The 18,401-nt window shown below is 37.8% G+C and overlaps 1 protein-coding gene across 1 annotated transcript in view; it reads right to left on the reverse strand.

Annotated features, from left to right (window-relative positions):
* Positions 1-18,131, reverse strand: part of LOC124166718 (sorting nexin-27) — a 125,272-nt gene extending 107,141 nt beyond the window's left edge. The window contains exon 1 of the mRNA XM_046544373.1: positions 17,770-18,131. Within this exon, the coding sequence (XP_046400329.1) occupies positions 17,770-18,101 (332 nt within the window). The 5' untranslated portion in view covers positions 18,102-18,131. The remainder of the gene's footprint in view (positions 1-17,769) is intronic.
* Positions 18,132-18,401: the final 270 nt, after the last annotated feature.

An 18,401-nucleotide genomic window follows, 5' to 3' on the forward strand; every position in this document is an offset into this window, starting at 1 on the left:
AGGAAAAGAGGAAGACAAAGGAATAAAAATGTTTGAATAAATATGGGAGATAATGGGCAGGTAAAATAAGGAATACGAGTGAGTGAGTGCACACATAACTGATGCAATTAATTCATAGCAGTCAGCGTTAAAATTTAGAATTGTATAAATGCGTTTGGTATCAGCGTTGACCATTACTTCGTAAGATATGGAACGGATGAAGATTTTTAGAAGAAATTTAGTAATTTACCTCACATTGTGAATAACCCGCTTCATACCTATTTACTGAAACAAGGGCCCCTAAGGATGACGATTGGATGATGGATTGGATTAGATTATAGGGATGATGACGATGATCCCTAAAGATTCCTACTATGGCGCGGGATCGATCTGTTTAGTGAAAAAAGCGATATTATAAGTTACGTGCATAAGCGCATAAGGCTTAACTATTTGGAAAGGTGTAACACTACTAAGTATTGTTTCGCGAAGAAAGTAACCATTATTATTACTTTCCGTCATGGACATAGGAACTTCCAACACCACTTGAGGAATGAAGTTCCTCTTAGTGAAATGAAATCATTTTAACTTCCTCATCTCACACGTTGACATCAAAGTCTACGACGGAAACCTCGTCTCAACTCGCTAATACACACCAAATACCATGAAAAAGATATAAATATATATACCGGGAATTGAACCAGAGACCATTAGTGCTCCAGGAAAATGCGCAGACAACTACAAATCCAAATTCCTACAGCATTTTTACGAAGGTTCAACGTACTAGAAGCTTTCATCAACATTGGCAACGTAAGGGAAATAAGGCTTCAAGGAAGCCACAAGCACTGTTGAACCTTATACCAGGACTTAAGCCGCGCTTGTAATAGCAAAAAAAGCAGTGCATAATAGAAACTGGCATCGTGCCATGTAGGTTGAAGAAAAATAATATTTAGAAATATTCTGTCGTATGCTTTCTGGCTACCCAACTGTTTCAGTGTATAAAAACACCGAGTGCAGTCACGTACGCATTAAGAATGACGCAGAATGAATTAAATGCATTCGGGTATTTAGTAAAAAGAATAGTGACAAATTATATAGGACGGTGCAATCTGAGAAAAATTCCTTGAGAAAGAATCTTAATATTGCCAAAAGAGGTAAGTTCGACGTTTTTACTGACGAATAGCCATCGGCAATTTTAAACATAAGAAAATGAAAGGAGGATGATGTGATAATACGTAGAAAAAGACGTTAATTCAACGGTGGTCTCAATTATTGTGGCAGGAGCACGGCAGAAAGATTCAACATAAATACTTTTCGCGGGTAATATTTTAAACGTTTGCTGTATATGGGACACAACAGAGTAAAAAAAAAAAACAAAATTAAGGACCGTAAAATACATGTGATTCAATCTTTCCATTTTTCAGACACTGATTTTCTTCAAACATTTGATCCAACCGTATTGCCATTCTCATATAACTAATGTGATTGAACTTCACTTACAGCAATCATTTGTTAGTTACTCAAAAAGAAGTCCTGTACGAGCCTACACATTATTTCATCAGGTTATGTTATATTGCGACATATATAATGTTTTTCAAAGGCAACACAAATTAATCAAGAATCTCACCCCAATACGACAAATAAGTACAAAGCCTACATAAAAATGGTATAAAGCGAGTTTCTAAACCACTAGTTGAAATAACATGGTCGTACATAACGCACATGCGTTTCCTGTTCCTCTTTCTCGAGGGGTGTCTAGTCAAACTTTCGTGGACTTACCGTAGCGAAAATAAGCGAGTAAGTCTGTTTTAGACAGTCATTCGACGAAGTAGAATTAGAAGAGCACATTATGAAATTTCATAAAACAGAGATAAATTTCACAACCCGGAACGACTTCCCTAATTATTTCAACAGGGCCCAATAAAAAATATTCTTGAATATTCCCGTTGCGTAGTTTTACCCTCCCAATTTCCCATTGGGAGAGAGGAAACTTTTAGAAGCGATAAGGAGAGGACAAACTGTATGTGGCAGGGTAGTAAGATAAATGAAGGAAAGCCGAGACTTGACCGCCCCTCCCACCAGGAATCCACAATTCCTCAGTAAATAGAAAAGAAGGTAATCATTAGCCTCCAAAGGGAATTTTTATTCCACCGGTGGAATTTACAATGATTTTGCACGACGCGAATGCATCTCCAGCCCTGATATCCGAGGGATGTCTTGCCGAATCCTCATTTCGTGGAGGCATTGTACAACCCTCAGGGGTCCAAAAAAGTTGAGAAGCTCTCCTGAAAGGACAACCTTAATCCGTTCCTGAATGGAGGAGATAATGAAGGGGGAGGGGATGCTGAAGTCCGTGATGAAAGAAAATACCAAACGCTGAGTTAGGAGGGAAGAGAACATATCGGATTCATGAATGATGTGAAGATAGTCCGGAGCTACGCTTACCTGAGAAAAGGAAGGTACGATTTCCTTAGAGTTTACCACGGTTTACAGCCGTTAATCTAGGGCAAATAAATGCCAATCCAGAGGTATTAAAATTCTTATCACACACGTATTCCTTGAAAAAAATCAGTTATTTTAGATACCAACTATTTGTCATTGTTATTTACTCGAAAAAGTTGTGATGAAATACCTGCTTTACAACAAAAACCTGAACTAATCAAACTATCTGGTAGCATCTATGCTTGATCGTAGCCTTCGATGCTCCAATTTGCCACGTGCTGATGATGAGAGAACAACCATTAAAGACCAGTGCGAAGATGGAATGAAATTGCGCAAAGGAGAAGTCCTAATTATATCGTCTTCCTCCAAAATGCAATACACATATAATATAAAGATATTATAAATCAAAACAATTTTTTTTAATTCTGCTCGGATTGTCAACAGAAATATGTGAACACTGTAAATGTACAAGGTCAACTATGGCACCAAAACATTTCGCCCAGGCTATGTAAAAATGAATTTACTGTGCCATCAGTAAGGCAAGGTTGTGACTACTGACTCTCACAATGCCCATCGTCAATTCTACAATGAATAAGTTCAACAGATTCAGGATTCAATTGGTGGAAGTTAAACATATTTAAATAAATAAAAGATCGTAGCACTTTTCCACGAGAATTTTCAATGCGTACAACGCGTTTCGGCTCACTGAAGTTCGTTTTGAAGTGCCTTGTACCAGATGATGGCTCATTGAGCCGAAACGCGTTGTACGCATTAAAAATTCTTGCGGAAAAGTGCTATGATCTTTTATTTATTTAAATATCTACAATGAATGGCGAATATCACACACATTTGCATGATCATACAGAATAAAATTAAAAAATATCTTTATAGGTATTACGTTTGTCATCATGTACAATGGTAAAATAGAATACACCTTTTCAAATAGATTGTCATTTGCATTAAAACATGATCGGACGTTGATTTGAGATTAAAATATCAAGTTTACAGCAAATTAGCGACACTCACAACAAATATTCCAGACAAAAACAATTTTCAGAAATCAAGATGTGAAGGAAAATGGCTAATTATCTACAATTCGATCGTAAGTTTTTCTTTAATAGAGACTGGTTTAATTGTGGTCTTAAAACTGGTTTTAGAGGACCACCATTTTAATATTAATTACCCCGACCTCGAATTTCACAGTGGGAAATCGCATACAAATTCCGACAACTGCATCACAGCTTCAACCCAAGGCTCTTCATGTCATAAACTCAGCCTTCATGCAATCAAAACTCAACATGATCCACAGGAATCAGAAATACTGGAATTTCGTAAAAATAATACCAAATTTTATAAGTCACGTTCAAGAAATACATTCCCACCGAACAAATTTTGCTGCTAAAGATGCCAGAGCATTGATATAGTACATACAAACATCCAGCTCTACAAAATACAAGTTCAGAGTGCAAAGATAGCAGACGTAAACACATTTCCAAACGAAGAGATTGAGAAAAATGTTTTGGAGATTCTCATGTGATACTAACATTGAAAGACTTGAGAAAGAAAGGAGTCTTGATGAATGTTATTCAGCGTTTGTGAATTTGAATGAATATTCTGGTCATGTTGTTCTACATTAGCAAATCCAAAACAGCAATTGACTTCTGACTTCTGGTACGTAGAAGTCAGGATTCGGGGTCCATTAAGTTAATCAGGAAACATTCTCCATTGGTTTTGGTGGTTTATGTGTTTTTCAATCATCATAATGCTGAGAGCTAATATAATAGCAATGGTACTTCGCGCCTAATTTTTTGGCAATCTGATATATCGCCCTTCAACTTTGTGGTACTGAACTAATAACAAGTAGGTATTCCTAAGATCTTGTAAATAAGTTATTTTATCACAATTTTGTCCAAGCATTAGACATTGTAAAGAAGGTAGTTCATTCCAATTTTGTCCAAGTTGCTACTTCATAAAATTTTTTTTCGAGGAATATGCATGTGACAAGAAGTTTGCAGTCCACTACATGAGTAATCGGTACCACTAGAAATTTATTTCACGACTCAGTTTCCATAAGAACGGTCCAAAAGTCGCTTCGAGCCGGTAGCGTTGAGACGGAGATAAACACCAGCTGACAAGGAGACCGACCATCGCAAGAAATGGACTTTTTTTCAAACTAAACACCAGTCACACGACCATGGTCCGCGAGGGCAAATGCGAGCGAAGAAGAAAATCGCCTACTTCCTACAAGACACAGGCAAAGAGATTCACAGAAGTCGGTCTACAAACACGCTACTTCTAGACGAGAAAAAGAAAATTCTGGAATAATTCACTTGCACGAAATTTTCTTCACAGGAAAACAAAGGCGAGTTAAGATGCAGCTATGGATGCATAGGACATAACAGGAGACTCGAAATAAAATTATACCTGTAATTTCATACTCATTGACGGAAATGCACAACTATGAGGTGAAATGTCAGAAAAAATATTTGTTTACAGCATGTCGATCCAAAAGTATCACGTGATTTTCCAATTTAAAACTATGAACACTTAGTATGGAGTATATTTTGAATGGGATTCGACAAACACGATGCATTTAACACTTTTATCAAGATAATGATACATCGGCTTCCCTTTAACTAGAGCCAATGCGTTCTGTGCCCACGATTGTACATTTTCAGCATTATTTTTATGACAGTGAATAATACTATGCGATGAATAAATTTTTTAAACGTAAAGGCAAAAATAATTTAAAACTCCACGCTGTATAACAGAATTTCAGATAAAATTTACGAGTAACCTAGAAATTACTAAATACACGATAGATTTCGACGCAGTAAATTATTAAATGGCATGAGAGGGGAAATTATAAAGTAACAGCGAGAAATTTCACGAAAGATATCCAAGATTCACGTGTAGTGCAAGTCATAGTTTTAGTCCAGCCTTAGCACGAGAAGAAAGGTAGAAGGAGAATACGAAAATGGACGGGAAACTGAGAGTTAGGATACATGCCACCAACAGAAATAGAGGAGATAGGATTCTCGGGTTCTCCACCGTGTAACTGGCTGCACATCCCCCGACGTTTCGAAGAACAAGTCGTTCTTCGATACGCGGGGAGATATGTATCCAATCACCGAGAATCCTTTCTGCACGTGATGCGCTGGGAAAATAAGATCTAACAGAAATATTGGAGTTTCAGCAGCACCTTTCTTCAAGGAGAAAGAATTCGGTCGACTACCACACCAACCTACCTTAAACGGTTAGTTACATAGATTCCATCCAATTATTCACCACCACTCATACAGAAAATCACCAAAATAAAAAATTAAACTCTAAACATTGAATGAATATATTTAACTTCGTTTTTCCACAGACTTTTTTTGTTAAAACAAGACCATAGTTTATGACCGCGGAAAAACAAAGTTCAAGTCATTCACTCAAAATATCCAACAAATTCCACAAGTGTCGCCGGAAACCACCACCTCTAAGCATTGAATTTTAAATGAAGGAATTCGCCAAAGTTCTTTGCACCCACATCCAATTTAACATTAATACATGAAGTGAACGTATTGGTAGGGAAGCAGTTTCAGTAGCAATTGTGCATGCATTGAAAAAGCTAAAGCAGATTTACTTATTCGCGGAAACAATCCAAGATGCTCGCGAAATTTTTGAGAAAACGGAAACGGCATCTCGAACGCCTGAAACGAGTCCGACTCGGGTATACGTGCACGGAATAAGCCACCATTAATCGCCAGCGGACTGCACTTCCCCCAACCAGACAACACAGCACCTGCTTCCAAGGTCGAACAAAAGATCTCGCAGCATCCGTCCCTTAAGGCGGATAACTTTGAAATAGAAAGCAAGGACGCGTCAAAATTTCTCGTCTCCCACTTCGACAACAATATCCCACCTAAACCGCCAGCTGGCTTGAGAAGCAATCAATCACAACGGTCGAAGCTGGAAAATAAGAGCAATTGGGCAGTTACCTATTATTTTTTTATTGCCTAAATCAAAAATTATTACTCCTTATACGCATACGAGTACGTATTTCACGCTTTTAGATTTTTAAATGACGATATCTATTTTTCGCGATTAAATGAAAAGTGAAAATTTTCAAGCGCGCGAAAACGCGACGGATAAGTATGAATGCTGGGAAAAGCCCGTGTGACGTCATTCTGGTTCCGGATGCCGCTCTGTGAGGCCCCCTTGGTGCGAGGATATAAGTGTCGCTACGATGCAGGCTGCTAGCAGGTAGCGCTTGGCTAAAATAAGGATTATTTATGCCCTATCAAACGGAGGAAACTTTCCGACCATAAGCAATTTTAATAAGTGATTATTAAGAGATGTTTCCCTGAGCTCAGTGCCACATGCATGCATCGGTAATCTCAGACGATCTCCTGACTACTCGTATAGCATCTGGGTCCCTGTGACGTCATGTGGAATGGTATCGTATGGCCGCCAATCTGGTCTTTTTCAAATGAGGTTAAAATTGACCATTAACATTAGTCTAAACTGGGACTTCTAAAACCAAATAATTTGTATATTATGAATACACTAATGGTGGGTAACGAATCGCAATCAATACCATTCGTTTTCTTTGATGAAGGAAACTACCTTTTGGGTAGTTGACACCAAACATTACAGCTTTTCCCTCAATTGAAGAATTTTATGAATGAAATATGGGTGAAATTTAAGAGGTGGATGCGTGTACATACTTTATGCGTACGTTCCATATGTATGTTCATAGATTTTATAATCAGACGAGGCCTAATATGGTGTGCACCATTTATTTACGGCGTATAAAATACTAATAATGCTCCAACCCACATAAGGCACACAGTCAGTGGAAGAAAACTCGCAAGTTTAAGGTAGAGGAAGGACGAGCTTACCTCATTCTAATCAACTTGAGTGAGAAAAAAACTAATTCAGGGTTAGTGGGCCAGTTCCTCTCCCAATCGCACCTCGCACACACTCTTTGAGGATATCATAGCACAAACCAGAAGCCGACCGCCCTAGCCACAAGGCCACCACACAATCCTATCCACAGGTGTGTGAATTCCACAAGCCAGGGTAGGGATCACCACTAGGGATTATGATGGATGAGTTGTCACCCACCACGCATTTAAATGGGTTTACTAAAGTCGCCACCTGTACCGCTTCCAGCCAGAGCGATCCGAATTCTACGAAGATAACCTCTTCTACGGGTTTTTGGCTGACATTCACATTTGTAATGCTGTGATCTACCAAAATAATTACTTTTCAATGCTTTTCCTTATAATTGAAAATATTATACATTAAATATTGATAATAAGTGTATCGCTATGCACTCACAGCCACCCTGTCGACACTTTTGGAACCCAATTAAAAAACGCCAGAAGAGGCAACCAAAATCAAGCTAAAACTAGTACCATGCAGTCCTATTTGTAGGGGCCCTGGAATGGGGCCCATTTCCCTTCTTAGACCACCTTGCCTAGAAATGATTTTACCGGGACAATCCGAATGCGTCACTAGGAATCCCCCTCTGTCGCAACCCAAACGCTCACGTAACTAAGTCAACATGGTGAAACATATACGATACAAAAACGAACAATTATGTTACATTTTTTAGGTTATAAATACCACAGATTGATAAAAGACCCTCCTAGTAACGGAAGCTTTACACCTCCATCCATGGCTGAACAGGTGCATAATTCGAACATGACAGGAAAAAATAAAAAAGTGTCACCGACAATAAAACCAGACTACTGAAATGAAAGGTAGTAGCACATTACCGCAAAAATTTAATTCGTACGACGCGATTCGGCGCACAGAGCCATTATCTGGTACAGGCTTAAGAAGTTGCAACGCTCCCTGCTCAACCGATCGTATATGGTAGTTTTTCGTGATTAACGCCTTCCTTACAACAAGAGATACAAGTGATGATGAACGTATCTCTATGTATTACCTGATAATTTCAAGATAATGGATTAAGATTCAAATAAACAAACGCCACGAAAAAGCAGGATCAGGAGTGAGGCGTTCATTTAACAAAATATACTATAATACAAAATAATCGTTCACAATACAAGTGTAATAATGGTAGAGGTAAAAAAATGGTCTTCTTTTGGCAATCAATAATAGACGCGTATTTGGCACGTGATATGTTTACGTATATCTCCACGACGCTTGAGACGAGCGAGTTGCGGCAGGAAGGCCAAATTGAGCTCAATTCAAACGGGGCAACTAACTCCTTGCGAAAATTGAGTTTGGAAGAAGTTCGCCAGCAGACAATTGAGTCATACGACTGAACCACGTCGTACGTGATGCGACGTCTTCGAAGAAGTCCCCGCCAGCCAAATTCGCAATAATTGTAACCCAGGTATATTTCTCCATCTTTCTCCGGTAAAGTTTGTAATGGCGTGTAAAATTTGATTGCCTTAAACTTAACAACAAACTGAGAGGAAATGAAATACCACGTTATAAATGAACATTATGTACTAATTTAATAATATGCACTCATTTAACACTATTAACTGATGAATTATAGCACCGTCTGTTTTCCAAAGAAAATATTTTTTCCTAGACGTAATCATTTGAGGCAGCTATCAATTTCAGGCCGTTTAGAATAGTTCAGGTGTTTCATTTACAAACATCTAGTCTCCAAAGACCTAAGTAGAGGCCCGTTGCATTACAAAATTCTCCAAAAATGAATTTGCTGGCGGTAAACCAACATCCAAAACCAATACCGTCAAAGAAAGAGGAGAAGCTTTATCAAGACTCTTGAGATTAAGAAATATTTTCATAACAATGGACAACGGAATCATTTATTTTCATTATACAATTCCTTGCTCAGTCACGATTGGTTTAATTACATCAGTTTTCTCCTTAGAGTAGATCATTATGCTAGTGTCCCAACCGGGTTTACTGAGTACATTCAATGTCGACTAAAAGGAAGTTTTAAGGGCCAGATGAATATCAAACAGCCACCGAAACAAATATACTTTCAGCAAAAGTATTCCGAAACGACCTGAAGAAAATTAATAAATAAATTATACCAAATCATGGGCATACCAAGCGAAGGGCAGGAGGGGGCAGCCTTCCCCCCCCCCCCTCCTGTAGAAGCAAAAATCGCAAATGTCTTTAAGGAAAATAATATTTTTTCAAGCAAATGATTTTTAAAAACTAATAAGGAACCCTTACAGTTTCCTTAAAATGTTGATTTTATCCACCCCTTCCATGCTTAAATCTTACCTAGAACTTGAACAACCATGGCTTGCCCCCCCCCCCCCGTAGTTTTCACCCTGGGTACGCCCTTGTATCAAATCACAAATAAATATAACCAATATAAAAAATATATAACGGTTCAAAACCATGAGCTTAAAGTAAACGAAGACTAAAAGAGCTACTCACGAAAGGTGAATATCTCAAGACAGAATCTACGAAAGATAAGAAGAGAATTCTGAGGTGAATAAGTGAATAGGATAAGTTTCTGGATTAATTTACTCGTTCTATAATCAGTAAATGACTCTTTCTACGACTGACAGCCAACAGCATTGAAAACAGAAAACAGCAGGTGTCACGGCAGGTTTGTCTCTCCGTTTGCCCTCCCAACCGTCTTCTATGATTAAATTGATGCACTATTATGTAACCGATCTGGATTACGGCAAACAACTATTAAACAGCCACTGTTGATAAATTTTCACAACAGGTACGTATACACCACCACAGTATGAATTAAAGAGCCAAGGCGACAGAACTTGCCGCAATTTATGTTCATCACGAGTAACGTTTGTCGCAGATCAAAGGATATCAATTATAAGGGTTCGACTGGAAATACCTGAATCATCACGAAAATACACCATTCAATACGAGGTCAAGAGAATGGAAAACACTACAATTTCAAGGATACACAAAGGTTCGAAAGCCATTGAGTAAATACTGCCTTAAAATCAAATCAAATACAACACACTAAGGCATGGGGGAGTTCCTTTCACAGCCTACCTAGTTCCTTTCACAGTTCCTACCTAGTAGGGCCAAGATTTTGGGTGGGAGATGAACCCGGGACACACCTTCTTCAAAGCCGAAGTTCTACCAAATGAACCGATATACTGCCCCATATTCCACTAGATATTTAAGATATAAGAGATCTACAGCACGCGCTACCATCTACGGACTACTTCGGCAAGGTTCTGACTAACTTATAGCCAGAAGTTAACTTTTGCTGCATAAAGATAGTATTTGAATATCTTTTAACTCAGTAGGCAATAACAAACTTATTTTTTGAATGAATTTTAAAAATATTGGGGGTTGCATATTCCTCCATAATTGAATAATCTCCAATAAAACGCGTAATTTGGGAGAAATAACAAAAATAATGAAAGCTGAACAAATTTCGAAGTTTTATTTGCCCCCATCACGGGTGGCATAGGTATTTCGGAATTGAAAACTTATATTTTTCTTCATACACCTTACTAAAGCCTGAATCACACGATCATTTTTTTTCGTCGCGAAAGTGATCACTATCGCGATCACTGCGCAAAATGATCGTCGCCGGCATTGTTTTTCGCGATCGCGATGAGGATTCCCATCGCTATTTTTCATCACTCGTCCGGTCGCTTTTTCCGTCGCTAAAACCGTCACTAAAGCCCCATATCAGCCAATCGGAACGCATTCCCCTATGGAGCGATTGCAGCGCAACGTTTGACAATTGTGGGAACGACATAAATAAACAAACACGCTATATAATTTCGTGATGTGGGTCCTATGACAACGAGCTGTGATATTGAAAATGATGCGAAAAGCGACGGCGGGAGTGATCGTGTGATTCAGAAAAATGGTCACTAGAGCGATTGCTTTTCGCGACGGGAAAAGTGATCTCGATAGTGATCACTTTCGCGACGAAAAAAGATGATCGTGTGATTCAGGTATAAACAAAATATCACAAAATTATAACTGCATAAATTAATTCATTAAGTTCCCAAAGTTTCGACTGTTGCATTACTTGCGTGAGGACTGTAGTCATCTCTTCGGCAGAGCATTTCGTTTCGGCTGTTCCAACAGGAACTCGATACCCAGTTTCGTCTAGGGCAAATGAAAAAAAAATCACAGCCAGATGCCTGGTCTTCAGTGATTACCAACCGAACGCTGCTTTCTGTACTTTCTATGGCACGTGCGTAAATCAAGGGGAGCGGGAGACTTTTGGCAAGAGTGACGCAGCGCGCAAGTTCCATTGGGGAATCGCATATCATCGAGGGGAACACGCGAAAAAGAATTTTTCTCGCGAAACTTACCGAAAGTTTGAGGATAAAATCCAAATGTGCTCGTTACAAACATGTTTGCATTAGTGGGTAAGGCTACTGATCGAAGAGTCTCGCGTTCAAATCTCGGATGAAGCCTTTGAACACGAAAAAAAACTAAAATCCTCCAAGTCGTAGATGGGACACGAAAAGGAATTGGCTTCCCTACCATGAATGTGAGGAATTCATGGGCCTTTGCCATATTCCAGGGTAAAGTCAACCCTCGCCTACCCAAGTCAGTCTTTGGGTGGCATCACTGAATGGGCCAATGGTAGTTGTTTGCACAGCACGAACGAGGACATTGATTCTGGCACGATGAAATACAGGGTTTTAAATACAGGTTTTAACATCGGTGTAATAAAAACGAAAAATTTATCAAAGGGAATATGATATCGTAACGTATTTCTAAAACGGATCACCCGGTATCAAGTCCCGACTGTGGAGGAAATTTATCAGTGTAATCCCGATCCCAGGTTGAGATTCCCTCAAGAACAGGATTCAGCACGCTCCGTCGAACTGAATGATAAGGTTTTGGTCACTTGGGAACCTTTAGTTTAGAGTAGGCTAACGACGACGCCAGGTTTCCTCCAAACACGGCTCACATGACCACCGCTGTCGAACAAATCCTCCATATGTCAGTAGATCATTTTTAATACAAAATACACCCGACACAAAACGCTTAATACCATGGCATAGGTAATTTGCATGGGGAGATGAACGGAAATGGTACCAACTAGAACAACAACAGATATATACAGCTCAGAACAGAGTGAAAGCGTTATAAATTTAAATTATTATAAACCACGCCATCACAATGTAGGATTTCATAGCACCACCGCAGAGATAATAATTGGAATCAGAAATAAGAAAAATTTAACTGATGGTATCGCTAATTATCATGCTGATATTTAATATAGTAGATTACTTATTATTAAATCACACACAAGATTGATGATGATCTGACGAGTACCTGCCACTCAATTGATATCTTTCGATGTTGAAGGACCACCACTATCTCTTATTTAATAATTATTCTAGGGTAAACAAAAAGTAACTTCAGGAGAAGGACTTCCATGATCGCTCGCCAAATTCAATCAAAAAAATTCCTAAGTTTTTTAAACGCCGTGTTTGTTGCGGCAATTTGTAAAATGTTTGCGCATATTTATTGTAAACGACCGAAATTACATCAAAACCGACAATGAAATATGCACATGTTTCTACTTAAAAACATTAATAACTCTCCTGTTTTGGAGACCTTTCCAACACGCTAAGGGTAACAAAGACTTAAATTTAAGCATCAATAATTAGTCGAAGTTTTTGGGAAGATTTCGCTGTTTACCGGCATCGAGTAAGGGAAAAAGGTCATAATTCATTAACACGAGGTTTAACTTAAATTTCCCTTCCGTCAAGATGGGCATTATATAAATATATTCCATTGAATATAATTATCTGAGTTGACAGAAAAAAGTAACGGAAGACGTAAGCGCACTTTGCATTCAGCTAAATCCTAATATTTGACGCAAACATACATAAAGAGGCAGAAAATGTAGTCACGAACATGAAGCGATAGTCCAGGTAGGTATCGTGAGGAAGGCGATAAATGATACTATCGCAGGGTGTAAAGGAGACCTTATATCTTAGAAGAGATAATTCATACGATAGAGATCAATATTAGCCTGAGACTTCTATCAAGGTACTTGGAAATCAATTCTCGGTCTCGCACGTATTTTTTCGGTAGGAATGACGAAAATTTTAGTAAATGCAAATTCGTGCAAGAATTTCCTTTGGCAATAGAATTACGTCAATATCAACTTCTCTAAAATTAAGGGTGGGCAGAGAGTACCATGAAGTGTACTTTCTATCTAAAAGCTAGATTGAATGGAAACGTTCGAGTTATCAAGAAAGCTCTGCATGCAAAAACTTTATATTTGTTGCTTAGTGATTGAATAGTATTTAAATCAACCGAGAAATATCCCATGCATAAACCTCTAACATATGCACAAGCAAAGCCGAAGGTGAAGGTTCTTTAAACTTTTCAATGCAAACGGTAGGAAACGTTAAATAAAAGCAAAATGGAAATAAATAGGTAAATAAAGGAAAAATGTACTTAAATCATTTTATATAACAGTTTAAAAATGCAAAATAAGACTTTCTCATACTTAAAACGACCGAAACAATCGAAAGCCCCGGTCTCAGAAGGCTTAGCGCACCCTAATTCCAAACCCTGGCTGTGCCAAAGAGGAAACAGATACCCTGATTGAAAGTATTTATCGCACAGGTGGAAAAATGAAATTGAAAATATATCAATTATTCATATTTCCCAGTCAAAACGGTCACAATATTGCACTCGACTAATTAACATAGATAAAACCCCAATGGAGGAAATAATAAAAAACAAATCACTGCAGATATACAGCTACATCTCGCAAGCCGCCCCAACAGGCGTGTGGCGGAGGATGTTAGGAACTAGCCATTGCAAAAAAAAGGAAGCGCGTACCCATTAAAGTCCCATGTTGTGCAGGAGAAAAACTGAATTCTTACATCTATCCATTCGGCTAATATCCCCCTTAATTTATGGCTTCTGTCGGACCCAGAAATATTGGGAGTTTTTAATATGATGTTCTCCTTGTCGATTTGAAAGATATAGGTTCTAAATTGATCAGCAATCTAAGCCTAGCGCGTAATCCCCGAATCACAAGCGACACCCAGCCTAATTCGTATAAGTGTACGATAAAACATATACACTTAAAATATATGTAAAACTTCCTGTGCGCCAGTAGATAAGCTGTAATCTCTGTAATTTGTATGATATCATAAAATGTTATTTCTCTAATTTGTAAGATATCGACATTATAATATATCACCTTCAAATCAAAATGGTATCCTCCACACCAGCTAAACAATGGTCTGCAATTCCTCTGCAATGTAAATACGACTTGTGGTCAACTTACTCGCAGCAAAATACAATTAAGGAGGACACATCGAAAGACTATAATTTTTCTGCAAGGAAACTAAGGCACTTTCTATTAACCGTTCAGATACTTAGACAAATGCTGAAGCATTCATTCAATTTTTTATTCCATTCAGACCAAAACAATTCCCTGAACAATAATTTTAATAAATACTCAAACTCTGTAAAACTTGGCTGATTCCTTCATGAGGTAATGACAATTGGCATAGCAAATGATGCTTATATTTAGGGTGTCCAGCGGCCAATTAGCGTCAATTTGAAAATTCCCTCAGATTTACAAGTTTTTCATAATATTTATGGTGGAGAAAAAAATTTGTGTTATCTTTCAAACATCCCCTTTCTAACAAAAATGGGCATCCAAAACAATACTAATATAACAGTTGCGCAAGTGAAGAAACCACATAAAAAGGAAAATGCTAAGGATTAATTCTTAGTTATAATTCGGAATATACCGGCATTCGTAATTTCCTAAGTGATTCACGATGATAAAGGAGCGTAAGGCTCACGAATTTTGACGCAAATTATGATACACAGTAGCCCGTGGAATATGGTTAAAATACAATTGCTCACAGGGTTAAATATAAAAAATCAGAAGCCAAGCGGATTTCAGGAATTAGAACACTCGCTCTTGAATATTAAAAGGAATCTCCGAACGTAAGGCAATCAAGTTCGAGCTTCTACCCCGGGAGATTTCACCACAGGAATAGGCAATTCCCTTTGCGAAAGATTGAAAACAAAGAAGTGAACTCCGAAGAAAGTCCGAAGTTGAATGAATACCTATGGGAAACCTTTAGTAGCCAAACAAAATGGGTACCTACACACTTTATCCCTTAAGAAATGATTTATTTTGCATAAAGTTCGCGTGAAGACACATTTTTTTAAGTAAACGTACTCACGTAAACTCACCATGAAAAAAAACTATTCATTGAAGAGAATGGGTCATTTAAAAAGCATATTCCAGCGCAAGAGATCGAATAGCGACTGAAGAGTAACAACAGTCGAAGAGACTCAACAATCGAATTTGGTACAAAACATATAACCATGCAGACAGGTAAGACACGTTTCTGAATATATTGCCGCGGGGAAAAGGAGACATCACAATAAAAAATACGACACCCTATGCATGAGTATGAATGCTTGAAGATCGGACGGCTAGATCGCTTCTTAGAGATTTCGATGAAGACGGATAGAATCCCAGACATGCCAGCAGAGAAGCTTTTTCGAGCATTATTTTCTTATCGTCTTGGGAAGCATTATGCATTACACTGCCGTTCTTAAGTGACGTCACATGCTGGGGGCGGGGCTGCGGGTGGTTTCAATCGATATAAGGGCCAACGCTGGCCTGAAGATGAAAAGTCGGGGCTAAGACTTAACGAAAACAATAAGGGTGAGATAAAATGCCATGATCATAAGTCTCAACGTATACAATGCATTGGGGAAGAACCACTCTGGAGAAACAGCGGAAAATACAATAAACTTTAAGGCATGAACATGATCGAAATAAACTTCCGCAAAGAAAATACGCCTAACAGCCGGTGGCCTGCATGCCAAATACTTCCAGCTGATTATTAATGATTACATTATCGATAGGCAGTTAGAAGTGTAAAATTCACAAACAACACTGCAAAATCCACACAACATTCTAATATAGGGTGCATGTCGTGACATGGCATAATGGATTTCGGTATGCCTAGTGGCAAAATTGACGACAATGGATAGGCTTTCTCTAAATAAAACAAGGATAAAATTATAAAGTGACATAAATTTTAATTTATCTGTCCCAAAAATGACTAGAAAAACATCTCTAATTTCATATTTTTTAAAGATTCGTGGTAATAACTTCCTTGTCTCAGAACTGTCCTATTCTCCTTCAAACAAACTAGGATTGGAGTAGATTTGGAACAACCTAAGAATTCAAGGTACAACAGCAATTAGAAAACATTCGAAAATTAGTAAACAATGCCTCATTTACAAGAGGAAGGGTAGGGTAACCTTTCCTAATGATTCACCAAGCCCTTACAATTATACCATAAAACCAACTGATTTTAAGAACAATAAATACTTAAATCATACATAAAACAAGATGGAAATCCATACAACACTTGACATATTATTTTAACAAATAATAAATCGGTAATTATACAAATTCATACCTATACTTGTGACGCATGGGATAAGGTAATACGAGGTAAGGATAAGGTAATCACGAAATTAAAGGCCACAAGAAAATGCTATTTCAAACTATTCACAAGGTAAAAAGGCAATTTTTCGTTATAAATATTGCATTCTACCACATTATATTAATTATGGACTAAAATTATGAAGACTTATACAATACATCATGGTGATAAGAAAATCAAAATTATGTTCATGTCATAAATTCTCGCCCTGTAACAAACATGGGGTGCAGCCATTAAATATTGTTAACTTGGGTCAAATTAATGGAAATATAAATACAAGTTACCAAGAGGAAATTAGATAAACAGAAAAATGCTCATGCTGAAAACTCAAACAATGTCTTCGCAAATGACAAGAGATAAACTCATATTTTCCATTATCACAACTCATCAAGCATAAAATTACGGTACAAAACAAAACAGAATAACTTTCGAAATCTATCACAAACCTAAACCGAAGACTTTTGCTGAGAGACAATTTTAAAGCTCACATGCCAATGTAATCATATGCCAATTAGCTACGTTGGCCAATAGGCAATCAAATTCAAGATTACTTTACGTTTGACAGGGAAACAAAAATAAAAATGTTCACTTCAACAGATGCAGATTCCAATCATGTATTATATGATAAACTCCAATGTTAAAAAACTGGCAACTGTGCAACCAAGAATATGTCGTACTCGGGCGTATGTTACAAGCAAACAGAACTTGTAACAGAAATAACATCGAAGAATAACATAATACTTTAAATCTACACATCCACAGGGTTTTCATGCCATTATTAGCTAAAAACTATTAGAGGTCTGAGTGAAGCCCTAAAAGTGCACTGAACCCTCAGGCGACAACGGTCAAGTCTTACTACCTGCGTCAGTTGCGTTCCACAGCACAAATGAATAAATCACTCAAAAGAAAGAAAATCAAAATGACTTACACTTCAAGAATTCTATCTCCTTTCCTGATTCCGGCTTTTTCTGCAGCTCCTCCTTCTAACACCGCGCTGACGTGCTGTAGAGGTGCGTAAAGCTCTCCGTTTATGCTTCGTAACTGACCACCTTCACTAACTTGTCCACGGACATTAAATCCAAATCCAGTTTCTGTCTTGTAAATTGTAACCACACGAGGTCCTGACATATTATACTCAGTACCATTACTACTTCTCATTATTTGATGTTCATTGGGAGGACTCGAGTCTGATTCTTCACTATCTGCCATATTTACCACTTTCTTATCGAAGGATAGGTTCCCACACAATTCGCAACTCATTTGTTTTCAGCGCAAGATGTTTTTCAGAGGAAATTTTCGTGTTAAAATTTCTAAATGGGATGAAAATAGAACTCTAAAATAGGATATATGCCACTTTACCTCATAAAAATTAATTAGCATTACTTTATGGTTGTATTTATTCTCTCTTCGATGATAATTTGTCGCGAGGTCTGCACGTTAACTGACATGCACTTGACATTTGTGATTCACAGTCTCGAGAGCATTAGCAATCTTATTAATGAGTGGTTATTTTTGATTTATATATTTTCTGCTAGAGTTTTTATAACATTTATGAATCAT

The sequence above is a fragment of the Ischnura elegans genome, chromosome 10, assembly GCF_921293095.1.
Source record: "Ischnura elegans chromosome 10, ioIscEleg1.1, whole genome shotgun sequence".
In the NCBI taxonomy this organism is placed as follows: domain Eukaryota; kingdom Metazoa; phylum Arthropoda; class Insecta; order Odonata; family Coenagrionidae; genus Ischnura; species Ischnura elegans.